Raw genomic sequence first — 13808 nt, 5'->3', positions numbered from 1 at the left:
ATAATAATAATGATATATGCTGTCAAATTATTCTAATTACAGTAAATTAATTCAGGCAGCTATTCACCATGACCTATTAGACTGAAAGGTAAACACATGAGAAAAAGGCAACTTTACCACATATGAAAAAAATTTTATTAGAATAAACTCCATAAGAAATATACACAGCTTTTGTTACAAGTTAGTTTTGTTAAAATGAACACAGTAAAGGCTGATCCACCTATGAATTTACTACCTGGGCAATTATAGACACTGACATTTATGATATCCTTCAATACAAAAACATGAATCTGGAATTCACTATGACAAAAAAAATTAACATGAAGGGAATATCAGGATAAACTCAAAAACTTATGAATAGTCCTTATTTTTTAAAGAGCTTGGTAATAAGGATTCTAACATTATACTTGTGTGTCATTCTGCAGTGAGTTAACGGGTGATAAGATGTCAAACTTTACTCCCCGAAAAAGTAAAGCATCTCCAAGTTTGAGTTATTTATTTTTCATCAACCTGGGTAGTTTGATTTTAGGTGTATGAAAGAGTTTTCTGGAATGTTTCAAATATAAAAAGAAATGAACTATGTTATCAAATCTAAACTTCCTTTGCCAAAAATGAAAAAGTATAAAAACGAAAATCAAATTACTTTATAAAAAGAACAACTGTTAAGAGGGCAGAAATTTGGGAAATGATTAGCATTGGGTCATCGGTATTCAGAATTCATTATGATCAGACCCAAAATTACTATTCTATAGGCCTTTAGCTAAACCTAAAAATCAACTTTTGTTTTTGTTTGTTAGACCCTACCTTTGAAATTCCAATACCAAAATTTGATAAATGTTATCTCTATTGCAATATTACATAATATTCCTCCAAAAAACTATAAACTTTCAAAGAGGAGGGGCTGTAATCTATTCATCTTTACATTCCCAGGGCAAACATAAGGCATTTAATATATGTTTGGTGGCATTGGTGAATAGGAGAATTGAGGCAAATCTTATACAGAAAAGACTATAAAAAATTATTAGCAGCCACAGCTCAGTTATAAATCTAAGATTTATTATTTATATTATCATCTTGTTTCAGAAAGGTTAAGGCAGCCTAAATAAATATGTGCTAAGTAAAATGAAGAAAAATATATACAATACGGTAAATTTTATGTTAGGCATATGTTACCATAATTTTTTTTTTTAAGTTACATCTACAAAATCAGTAGATGAATTTGAAAGGAATGGAAAAGATGAAGACAGGAGTCCTGTGAGGACCTGTATATTTTTTAGATGCAAAACTGGCTTTTTAAAGACCAATGCAAACTGAAAACATAATTAGTTACATGATTCCCTACTTTAAAGTTTGGCAAAATAATCAACTGTTTTATGAAACAGTGTCTATCTAAACTTTGAAGTTTTCAGAATCAAGCATTTTAGTTTTTAGGATAAGTATGCCTGTATCTGCAGTTAAATAAGAAACTAATCAAAGTAACTAGAATAAATAAATCAAGAAAACTACTTAATCAACTCTAAATTAAACAAAAAACACTGAAAAGTAATATACGTTTTACTCACTGCTTTAAAAAATTTTTCTGATAGTTGGCATTTGGATCCAAAACTTTTGGGCTGCAAAGTCATGTTTTCCTTAGTTTGAGAATCAAAAGTTGGATTTTCAATAAGGCAGTTAATAAAAACCCATATATGATTTTTTACCTGTTGAAAACATATCCAAAAAAAGGTCAATATCAGAATTGATGTTACTTAACAATTCAACAGAATATATAAAACATCACTTACTTGAAATGGTTTCACTGACACACCAGCTTTGTTCTTTTTCTTAACTACTTCAATCAGTTTACCAACAACTTGGTCTACTACGTAATCCACATGCCGTCCACCCTAAAGAGGGGGGAACAAAAGAATACAAAATCTTCTGTAATTAAGGCAGCAAAAACAGTAACATTCATATTTTTCTAGAATGAGCATTTAATCTTCAACACAACTTTTTAAAGTTAGTATGACTATATTACTCACCCTATATATCAGAGGTAATATGATAAGTCTCAGAAGGAAAGAGTTGAGATTTAAAACATAGTCTTTTTGGCCATAGAGCTAATTAGCAACTCTATATAATGCCCCACAAAGTGAAAACAATGAAAATGAGACACGGAAGTGAGAATGAACACTGGCCTGGTGGTAGCAATGACACTCACAAGACTGCCACTCAGGGACCATGGTAGCCATCAACAGTGGTCTTCCCCTTCACATTATGGACAAATCCAACTGTGTTTTTAACTGGCAACATGTCCAGTTACAAAGATGTACCAATCTAGACTCCCTTGCAGGTAAAGGTAGCCACGTGACCCAGTTTTAGCCAGAAAAGCTGGCAGAGGTCCACTGGATCGCGTTTCCAGGAACACTGCTGCATTCCTGATATAAGCAGAGAGATCCACTTCACATATGCATTTGTCCCACTTCATTCTCTCCTTAGGACTTGGAAGGGTGCAGCAGACGTATTAAAGGCATGAAAATGAAAGCCACATGCTAAGAGAGGCAGGAAAGAAAGCCAGGAAGAGAACAGGTCCCTGTTGACACTGTGAAGTCACAGAACCAGACTAAGACTGCCTGCCATCAGTCCCCAGAAGAGGAAAGTGAAACCGTCACATGTCTACAGACCACTGCATATTAGGTTTCTATTACACATAATAAAATGCAATCAAGTCTGATACAGGATTTCTGTTGACTAGAAAAAGTGATGCTAGATTATAAAAAGTAAGTTCAAACTTGAACAAAGTTTGACACAAGTGATAGCTCATGGCTTTATTCTAAAATACACACTTATATTGCCCAATATTTCATTATGGTCAATGGATAAATGGTTATAGATGAGAAGAATTTCATTTGATTTGGAAATTTAAAAGCCTACAAAAAAGGTTCAAACTCCTTAGAACCACAGATAAGGTATTTCATGATGTGATCCCAAAACAGACTCATTTCTTTTTATTTGTTCTTTTACACTCAAAACTCAGAACAAGGAATTTGTTATCATTCTAAATTCCATAAAATACAAATGTATTCAACTATAAGCACTAATCATGTAAATTTATTTCTCAATGGATGCTTAAATTATAACAGATTTCATAGAAAATATACTTTTATTTTCATAAGTCAATTTTGATTTCACAAAAGCAGGGTGGAGGGGTATTATTTGTTGTTTTATCTTGTTTTTAATGAAGACTGTTCTACAACTGACTTGGAAACAAAGAATTAGTGTACTTACTTTTGTTGTTGCAATGCTATTTACAAAGCTGATTTGCTGGAATCCTTTTTCACTCAAAGTGAGACAAACGTCCCATCTTTCATTTGCAAGTTCATGAATAACTTTTAGAGCCACTCCCGTTTCATCCAATTTGTCTTTCACATAAAGATCTACATAACTGCGAAATCCATTTACCTAAAATTTGGAAAAAAAACAGTGAACAATTCTTCTGGCACTGGCAGCTGAGCTAGGTGAACACCAGCCAGTGTAGACATGTAGAAGGGAAGGCTCAAAGAAGCTTTCTTCTCCTTTATAAGAAAACAGCTGGTTAAACAACAAATTTTCTATGCATCTTCAAAAACTTGAGATCACAGGACAGCTGCACATCCAAAGTCTGAAGAGAGACAGGTGTTTGTAGGGAGACACAGAACCTAAATCATTTGCTTATCTGGGCAGAAGCTGCTTGGTGTGCTATAAGCCCATAGGAACCTGGAACCAGAGCTTCTGATGAATTTCTTTCTATAGCCAAGTGTGGACTAGTGTGAGTGCGTGAAGCACCTGAAGGCTGTGGTCAGAAGGGGTTCCTAGTCTTTTGCAGGTCTTTCCTCACAGGGTAGATCAGAAAGAATTTAGAAAAAGTGACCCTCAAGGGGCCAGGTGGAGAATAGCAGCCACTAGGAATTCAACCCAGACCCTTCACCCTTATCAGAAAAAAAAAGAACGGCTTACTTCACAGGAGGAAGGACACAGCTGGAAAGCAGTGGTGAAATACCATCAGAGCTGGGATAAAGTACTTCTGCCCGCCCCACCCCTCCTATGCCCATCTCATTTACATCTTAAAAAGGCTTATCCTGCAGGGCAGGGAGCCTGAAGAACACAGAAGGAGAGCACTGGTGTGACCTGATGCAACCAGAGGAAAACAGAAGACAAAGGGAACGTCTCCACCTCAAGCAGAGGCATAGACACTCCTGAGAAGGCTAAACCCCGAGACACAGGCCCTGAGCAGTCCAAAGCCTGAGACTAATCAGACATGGGGGTCTCCCACAAGCTATACCCAGGTTAGCAGGCCTCCAACTGTAACAGTGGTTTCCAGCTGGAAGAGCTGCAAGAGACCCTCCTTGACCAGCAGCTCCAAGGCAAGCCCCAAAGTATAGAGAAAGGACAAGAAAGAATCTGAAGTATCTGGTGCCCACAGCAACAACAGACCTCAACACTAGTAACCGCGGGAACAACAGCCTGCAAATACAGCCCATTCCCTGTACAGATTAACATAAATCCTCATACTAAAGCCTATTCACACCATATTTACTATGCTATGCAACATAGCTGGTGTTCAACAGAATCTCACAAGGTATGCCAAAAGGCAAGAGGAAAACAGTCTGAAAAGACAAATGAATCATCAGAACTTAGATATGTCGCAGATGTTTTAACTATCAGATAGGACTTTGGCTACCTGATGCAAAGAGCCAAATCATTAGAAAAGACCCTGATGCGGGGAAAGACTGAGGGCAAGAGGAGAAGGAAGGGGACAGAGGACGAAATGGTTGGATGGCATCTGACTCAATGGACGCAAGTCAAGCAAAGTGCGGGAGACAGTGAAGGGCAGGGAAGCCTGGCATGCTGCTGCAGTGCATAGAGTCACAAAGAGTCAGACACAACTTAGCACCTGAACGACAACAACAGTGGCTAACAGGTTAAAGTCTCTTGTGAGACAGAACCTTTAAGAATGGATCAAATGCAAATGCTAGAAATTGAGAAAAGCAGAAGATACAAAGAGTGCCTTTGGCAGGCTCAGAAGTAAACTTGACACAGTAGAGGAAAAGTCAATGAACTTAAAAATACAGCAACAGAAATCAAACAAACTGAAACTCAAAAGAGAAAATAGAGTGGATAAAGCAGAGTAAAACATCCAAGAGCATGGGTCCTACAATTTCTGCATAATTAGACTACCAGAAGGAAAAGGAAGAACAGCACGTTAAGAAATAACAGCCAAAATTTTTCCAAAATTAGTGACAGACACCAAACAACAGATCCAATAAGCTCAGGAGACACCAAACAGAATTAAGTACCAAAAAGAAAAACCAACAACAACAACAAAAAACCCTATATATATTCATACTCAAAAAACAAAGACAAATAGAAAATCTTCAAGGCAGGCAGAGGAAAAAGAAACCTCTTACCAAAAGAGGAAGGAGGATATGAGTCACAGCAGACGCCATGCAAGCAAGAAGACAACAAAGTAACATTTTTAAGTGCTAAAAAACAACTACTGACTGTACTTCTATACTCAGTGAAACTCTGTATCCTTTCAAATGAAGGAAAAAATTCTCTCAGACAAACATAAACTGAGGGAAACTACTGTCAGCAAATGTATCCACAGGAAATAAATGGTAAAGAAAAATCTCCAGCCAGAAGGAATATGCAATAGATCAGAAACTTAGACCTACAGCAAGAAATTAAGAGCACTGGAAACGGAATAAAAGAAGGTAAACTATAACTCTAAAGTATAACTGACTGCTTAAAGCAATAGCAACATCATCAAGTCAGAAACTTGACACAGTTAAAAAAAAAAAATCAATGAACTTGACTGTGGGAATATTTCTGCCACAACTTTTTCAAATATTTCTTCCTCCTCATTCTCTCTCTTCTTCTGTTGTTTAGAGAATATGCCAAAGCGAAATGTATGATGAAGAGGGCACAGGGACAGAAAGGAGGACCTGGGGATACACTGTTATAAAGTTTTCGCTCTACACACAAAGTGACAAATCAAGGTGGACTCAAATTATTTACAAACAGGTGTTATAAACCCTAAGGCAATCACTAAAGAAGTTTTAAAAATAAGAATAATAAGTAAAGAGGATTCTTAGAGGGCACAGTGGTAAAAATTTGCCTGCCAATCAATGCAAGAGATGTGGATTCAATCCCTGGGTTGGGAAGATCCCCTGGAGAAGGAAATGGCAAGCCACTCCAGTATTCTTGCCTGAAAAATCCCATGGACAGAGGAGCCTGGCGGCCTACAGTCCATGGGGCCTCAAAGAGTCAGATACGGCTGAGCAACTGAGAACATGCACACACACATAATAAGTAAATAGAGAAGATGAAATCTTTTTTTTTTAAATGCTGAATTAAAACCAAAGAAGGCAGGATACTAGGAAGATAAGGATACTAAGTAACCAAGAACAAACACAATGAATCAACATATAACATGATGGTAAGCTTTAATCCAAATGTATCAATAATTACTTTAAATGTCAATCATCTAAATACACTTGTTAAAAGAGATTAACCATTTAAAAAGCAAGATCTAACTACAGGCTGTCTACAAATTAACAAAGCGTGAGTTATTTTAGAAGACACTTACGGGCAATTTCTTTCCATTAAACATGACCTTGACTCCCTTGCAGGAACCAGCCAAATCATAAGCTCTTCTGGTCATGAGAGCAACAATATCCCTGTCAAGCTTCTCCATCTTAAATTTGGACAGATCTGGTTGGAATGTTATACATGTGTAATCTTCACCATCAAAATGTTTAATTTTGGCTTCAGAAGTCTTCATCATATTATTCATCCATGTCTTTAAGAGAAAAAATATTTAAATATTTATATTGTGCTTCTATATTAGATAATAAAGACTCAGCTAATGAAATACATTCATTTACCACAACTAGAACCATTTTCCAACTTTCACAACAAACCAATCCCTAAAACATTACTATAAATGAAGAAATTTTAGATAAAACTATTATAACAACCTCATGCTGAAAATAAGCAAAATCAACTGAACAGCTTTATATATCGTTAAATCTTTTAAAATCTACAAATGACCATACAGAATTATACAAAAATAAAAAGGTACAATGCTTTTCTAACAAAATTATTTTAGCTTACGCAAAATTTTCAAAGGTCTACAAAAGTGAAATATAAAACTTTGAAATATAAATGATCAATCGACAAGGAAATTTTCAAACGTGCTAACTGGGTGCATTTCAATTAGACTGTACGGCTCAGGACCCTCCCTGCTGCTCACACACGCTAAAGGGAAAGTCTGTCAAATAAAGCATTTTGTTTTAAAGGAATAGGAGGAAAACAGATTTATGTAAAATCTCCCAGACATTCGGTAGCCTTTTTACTCTGATGACTTGCTTAATGCTTAAAATAATAATTTATATAGGTATCTAAGGTATTATAGAGGTATTACCTTGGCAAAGCACAAACATGATTACTCTTAAAAAAGAATCCGTCACATTTCTATCATACCTGCTTAAAACTATGTTTGTATTCTTTGCAAGCAGTTTCTACTGTAAACTTTGTACTGAAAATATTACAAAGTTTTGCACCATAACCATTGCGACCACCTGTAAGAACAATTAAATGTGAAAGGTTTAATGAAAACAATTTTAAAGGGACTTTGTTAACTCACCTACCATAGGGTAGGTCTGTTGCAAAACAGTTTCCACTTATTATTTTAATCGATTGAATATTTCAAAGTATATTTAGATTTTTCATTTAAAGAAACATACAATTAAGATTTAGCACATACAGTAATAGTATATTTTGTAGATTATCTTCATAACAATTTTTAAAAAATTAAGCACTGTATCTTCAAACAATCCAGTAAGTCTATATGAGTATGAATCTGAGCTTTCTATCACAGTTACTTCTATTACAAAACTCTAATCTATATACCTTCCTAGAACTTTGGTTTTGGAAAAAAAATCATCTTTGGGGAAATGTAAATAAGTAGAAAAACAACTGGCTATGGTCAAAGCACTTTCAACTCTATAGAGTCTAGACTTTCAACCTTGACTCAAAGAAAACACTTTAAAAGTAATTGATACCAAAAGACATGGTGCTTATGTAAAAACAAATTCACACATACAGAAATCATATGCATCTTACTTTCATCAGTACTCTAATTCAGAACCCAAACTATCAGCCAGGTTAGACAGAGTTCCAGGAGTTCTAGCAGAAGTCAACGTACTACAAGTTAAGTGTCTATAATCAAGACAACAGTAATACACGATAGTTTTTATAGATATTAATTCTAAGAAGGATTTTCTCACAACAAAACTAGAAAAGCTTCCTTTTCTGTAATGTCTTATATAGAAATAGTAATAGACTTCTATGTTAAAAGACCAGTATTTCTCAATAAAAATTCCGATCAGCCATTTAGACTTTACCTGTTACTTTTTTCTCATCATCGTCATAGTTACTGGACGTTAAAAGCTGTCCAAAAATTAATGCAGGAACATAAACTTTCTCTACTTTGTGTTCTACTACTGGAATGCCTTTCCCATTATTCCAAATGCTTATTATGTTAGATTCACTGTAAATAAACAAGCAGAGTTTAGAGCTTAAAATAGTTTAAAGATAAATCAATTAATTTCCGTCAAAAGTAAAGTGACCTAGAATAAACATGAATGATTATAAGCAAAAGGCAAGCCATTATCAATTGGAAGACACTCACTCATCTTTCAAGAAAACCCTTGCTGAGGACACATATTACCATCCCTGAGTCCTAACTCTAATTAGGGTCACTAAGTTCTGCAGGTAATACTGCAAAAATCTCCCAAGAAAACAAAACTCTTCTCAACAGTAAAAGCAGTGAAGCTTGTATAAGAAGCCAGCTATCAATTCCACTTTCTTTTCATACATAGGAGCCATGAGCCAGTCTCCCTGTGAACCACAGGCTCTGTGGGGCTAGCGGCCATAGCCATTTCACTTCCCACCTGACTGCTGAGGAGTGCAGGCAGAAAAGGAAAGCTATCTGAAATATATTCCACTCTCCATCTAAATGTTAGAGGGTTATTTATACTGTAGCAATCATTGTTAGACTAAAAAGCACATCATTTTCTTTCCCCAAATCAGCAAACCAACTTTTCTTTCCCTCACTTTTCACAATACAGGTTCAACTCTCCGAATCACAGAGACTCAACTTTTCTTTCCCTCACTTTTAACAATATGGGTTCAACTCTCTGAATCACGTGGACTCAAATTTTGTTATTTTTATTCATATCTCCTGATCATTAAGACATGTGTTTAATATTTTAAACTCAGTTTGTCCTATTAGATTTGCTTCATCACTATCCAATCTTCCTTCATCCCAAATGCCACTGTATGAGTCTAATTAGTATCACCTTAAATACCGATTACTGCAACACAGCTAAGAACAGAACTAGCCACTCCCTTTAAATATATTCTTCATAACAATAATGGGCTTACCACAGCTTTCATAACACTATTTTTTACACCAGGACACAGCAGTAGCTCCATGTTTTCTATGAAATCAAGCTTAGCAGTCCTCTATTGCATGTTCAAGGCCCTTATGCATACCAGCAGTCAAACTGAACTACTATTCTCCAACATGCATCATATTTTCTTTCAAGTCAGTTTTATTACTTGTCCATATTCAGTCTCAATTCTTTCATTTCTTCATCGTCTTTCCTTTGCCTATAAAATCCTTTTCTTCTGTCTAGCCAAATTTTACCTTAACTTCAAGAATCAATTTACGACTTCTGTCCTCCCAGCCTAAAACAATGTTTTCCAACATTCCTTATATTGAAACTTGCCAAAAAAAAAATCTAAATTATTTACTAGGGACCTCAGGACATAATTAGGTTATCTCATGTGTGGGTATACACTCTTTACAGAATATACAGCTAAATATTTAAGTATGCAACAGTTCAAATGAGCTACTGTACTTTACCTTGCGTGTCCCATATCCAGAGGTCAAGAGTGAAGCCTTGAAAACAGGGGCCCTGTATTGCATTATTTTATAAATATTGAAATAGTTCCTAGCTTGAGTTTAAAACCTGTAACTTATTAAATATCTTTTTTTTTTTTTTACACAAGACACTTCATGGAGTTTAAAACTAATAGAGAACAATTCTGAAGGAAACAAAGAAAATAATGGATGGACAATTACAGATCTTAAACATCTCAGAATGACACTAAAGTCAATATACTCATGAAAAAAATCCTTAAAATGTTTTCATCCTACTTAGTATATATAGTGCTATAATTAAAATAAGGCACTTCGTAAATTCATAATCATCACAGTTTCAAAAAAATAAGATACCTCATACATTCTTTAAGCCTATATGAATATGAAACTGAAACTTTCTATCAAAGTCACCTCTCTATTAAAAAATTTCAGTTTATTTCAATTCCGAGGTCTGGAACTTATTTCTATAATCTCTAAATGATGATTCAGAATTATATAACTGCATTTTTTGCTCCATCAATAATCTTCACAGAAGTATTAAAAGAATGATGTGCTTGAATATGCTACAAAATTCCAAAATAATTAAAGCTAAAAAGAAACTTGGAAAACAAGCTGAATATCCAATATTCATCACCTGGAAAGAGGTTAATTATGGCATATTGACATAATACTTAAGGATAGTTAAAATAACTAAGTAGACTTAAGTTAATAAGGAAGGCTGTCCTCAATATGTAAAATAGAAAGGTACAAAATAGTATATAGAAAGCAATTTTTTAAATGTATACATACTGTATATTCTATATGTGTGTACATTTTTTTGAAGGCTACAGCTTTAAGAATTTCAACCCTAAATAAATAAGAATACTTAAGCTAGAGAAATAATTCAAACTCTGGTTATTGTACTTTTCACATTTGTTAGTTTTTAATCAAATTGATGCCATCAAGTATGCTGTTTCAATACTAAACATTACACTATACTATTTAATGGGTTTTAAACTCCCCTGTAAGAAGTTGCTTCACATTCTCTAGCTTCTTAGAACTGCTGTCCAAATCCTGTACGGCATCCCTTGCTGACCTATTCCTGTGTCTTTTACAACTATGGCTTTGTACGTAAATTTTATCTCCACATCACAGAGTACTATTGAAAGAGTAATAATAAGAGCTAAGCTAGACGACGTATACTCTACATTTGATCCATCAACTCTTTTACACAAAGAGTTCATGAACACACACGCACAAAGAAAAATAAAACCTGCTATATATAGATATTAAAAAAGAATGCAAAAGAGAAGAGCAGTAATAAAGGCACTAGTTACATAGAGTTACTTTATCCAGAATCTGGAATAAAGCTTGTCACTATGAGCCACTATCTGGTCTACAAAACTATTTTATAGCTCACTTCTTAATCACTTCGCTATAATGGGGTTCTATGTAAGCTGTTTTTTACCTGCACATTGCTGGATCAATGTTGGCCAAAACAATTAAGATAAAAGAATCAAATAACTGTAACCATGTTTATCAAGAATGTATATTTTAAAAAGGCCTTCCTTAGTTTTCAGTCAGTTTTGATTTTTAAAAAAGCGTGAAGACATTAAACATTCAACATCTATTACTCCATACCACTCTCCTAAAACATACTCATTTTTAACTGACAATTTCCTAACTATGGAAGAAAAGAAATCCTGACGGCTAAAATCTCCTTAAACCACCTTAAATGTCTGCGTAAGCTGTAACTTTTAAGTGTCCATCATACCATACCACTTACTTTTAAGTATGCATCTTACCATATAAATTCTCAGTGTAGTGTATTCATTATAGAAATGATGCAAGTAAAAAATAAGGAAGAAAAAGAAAATCAAGAACTTCAATGGTATAGTTATGTAGTAATATTTTCATATAAGATATAGTCAACTTCATTGTATAACCAAAAATAAATTATATTTTTATATCATTTATCTTAACCATGCCCTCTGAAATTAGATTATTAACAATAAAGTTGTAACCGAATTATTAAACTTTCATGTTAAGGAAAAAATCTTAAAATCATGCTAACCTACTAATGAAATCACAGGGGATAAATATAACGTAATATCTTATAAAAGGCATACAGGTGAAAATAGCATAAACGTAAAAAACTCTATTTTGAACTTAAAACTTTATTATTTTCACACCCACCTCAGTCCTCCAAAAAGAAAAAAATCACCACAGTGATTAGCTGAACACCTGGTACATATTCTATACTACCAGCAGTTCCCAATTTACAAATGACGTTATAAATAATGGAAAAGCCTAAATGTTCGTTATGAAAGAATACATTTAATCCATAATGTAACTGGAATAGTACTACCAATAGTGCACTTGGCCTTGAGTACCAAAGCAAAAGGAAAAAATACCCAGTGATTATTCTAGCAGCTGAAACAGCATCCACAGCACCAGAGAGGGAGAAAAATGGTCTCCAAGAGCTCCCATCAGAAAGTACTTTGGAGAAAAAGACTGTGAACAACAGAGGAAACTAAGAGGACAGCATTCTGGCTAAAAGAGGTAAGAATAACAGGGTCTCGAGCAATAGGAAACTAACTGTATGAATTATTCATTTGAGACATGTTCGTAAGCTGGGACTATCCGAATAAAACAGCTTAGCATAAAAAAATTAAACTTGAAATATACTTACGGATCAATAGAAACTTTAATACAGGTCATGTTCTTATCCCTCTGTTTATTATCAGCTGCATTAACTACAAAAATAAATATTTTGGTGAGTAATCTATAAAAAGTTATAACAGACATACGTGACATAAACAAACATATGGTTGCAAGTGCATCACTACTTAATATAAATATTTACATATGCTAATAGTTAAAGAAAATAACTACTGGTAACTTCAATTACAAAACCTTATTTTCCAAATAATATTCTTAAATTTTTTTATGTCACACTAAATTACTATTATGTCTTCTACAAAACAAGGTGTGGGGTAGGTAGGGGAATGATTTTGTGATATATAAAAACAAACATCTGCAGTTTACAATCCCCTATCCAGGCCTAAAAGTTAAAAATCGGGTTTAATTACATTTTATCTTGGTAACAAATAACTACTTTCTCTTGATTTCCTTCAATAAACTACTGATTTTATAGACAGAATGAGCTAAAACCAGTTGTTTTTGAATTAGAAAGGCACTCTTTAGCATCCACAGAAATCAAAATGCTAAATGCTATGAACTATAACTGATAATATTTGCATACATTAACCATGGCTTCAGTAAAATTTGAACACAAGCTAGCTGTAAAACTCAACTTCAATCACAGAAGGAATATGTTCCTGATAAACACTGTATAACCTAAAAGTAAAACTGGCAGATAGTTGTGAGATGAGCAAAAGTACAAAACTTACAAAACTAAGTAACCAGCTTTACTCTCCTTTCTTTTTCCCATAGACGGAAAGAAGCTTCGAGAGACCCACACAACCCTGGCAGGAAACCCAGCGGCACTGATGCATCTGTGTGGCTAAAACATTCCCAAAGCCTGAGTACTCCCCAGGAGTCACTTACACACCAACACTTCATTGTGACTGAATTAACTATGTGATTTGGAAAGCACAGAGGTATTTGGAACAAGGGTTGTTAAACCTGGTTGCCCAACAGAAATACCTAATGTGTTGTTTAGAAACACAATTTTATGTGTCTCACCCAAAACTAACTGAATCTGCAAGGATGAGGCCCTGGAATCTAACTTTAACATGCCCTCCCTGGACACACACTAACACACAGGACCACACGCTAACCTTGGGGTTACTGACCAAATACAATACACGCATTTTACAGATGAACAAACCAAAAC

General features: G+C 34.5%; 1 protein-coding gene across 3 annotated transcripts in view; it reads right to left on the bottom strand.

Moving 5' to 3' along the window:
• TOP2B (DNA topoisomerase II beta) overlaps nucleotides 1-13808 on the bottom strand; it is a 62792-nt gene that overhangs the window by 31421 nt on the left and 17563 nt on the right. For all 3 annotated transcript variants that reach the window (XM_070781536.1, XM_070781534.1, XM_070781535.1), the window contains exons 4-10: nucleotides 12642-12705; nucleotides 8427-8572; nucleotides 7504-7601; nucleotides 6608-6820; nucleotides 3268-3441; nucleotides 1785-1886; nucleotides 1563-1700 (exon numbers count right to left, since the gene is read on the bottom strand). In XM_070781536.1, coding sequence (XP_070637637.1) covers nucleotides 1563-1700; nucleotides 1785-1886; nucleotides 3268-3441; nucleotides 6608-6820; nucleotides 7504-7601; nucleotides 8427-8572; nucleotides 12642-12705 — 935 coding nt within the window. The remainder of the gene's footprint in view (nucleotides 1-1562; nucleotides 1701-1784; nucleotides 1887-3267; nucleotides 3442-6607; nucleotides 6821-7503; nucleotides 7602-8426; nucleotides 8573-12641; nucleotides 12706-13808) is intronic.

This window comes from Bos indicus, chromosome 27 (genome assembly GCF_029378745.1).
Source record: "Bos indicus isolate NIAB-ARS_2022 breed Sahiwal x Tharparkar chromosome 27, NIAB-ARS_B.indTharparkar_mat_pri_1.0, whole genome shotgun sequence".
Lineage (NCBI taxonomy): Eukaryota > Metazoa > Chordata > Mammalia > Artiodactyla > Bovidae > Bos > Bos indicus.
The sequence above is the reverse complement of the archived record's forward strand: the minus strand, read 5'-3'. Positions and strand labels throughout refer to the sequence as shown.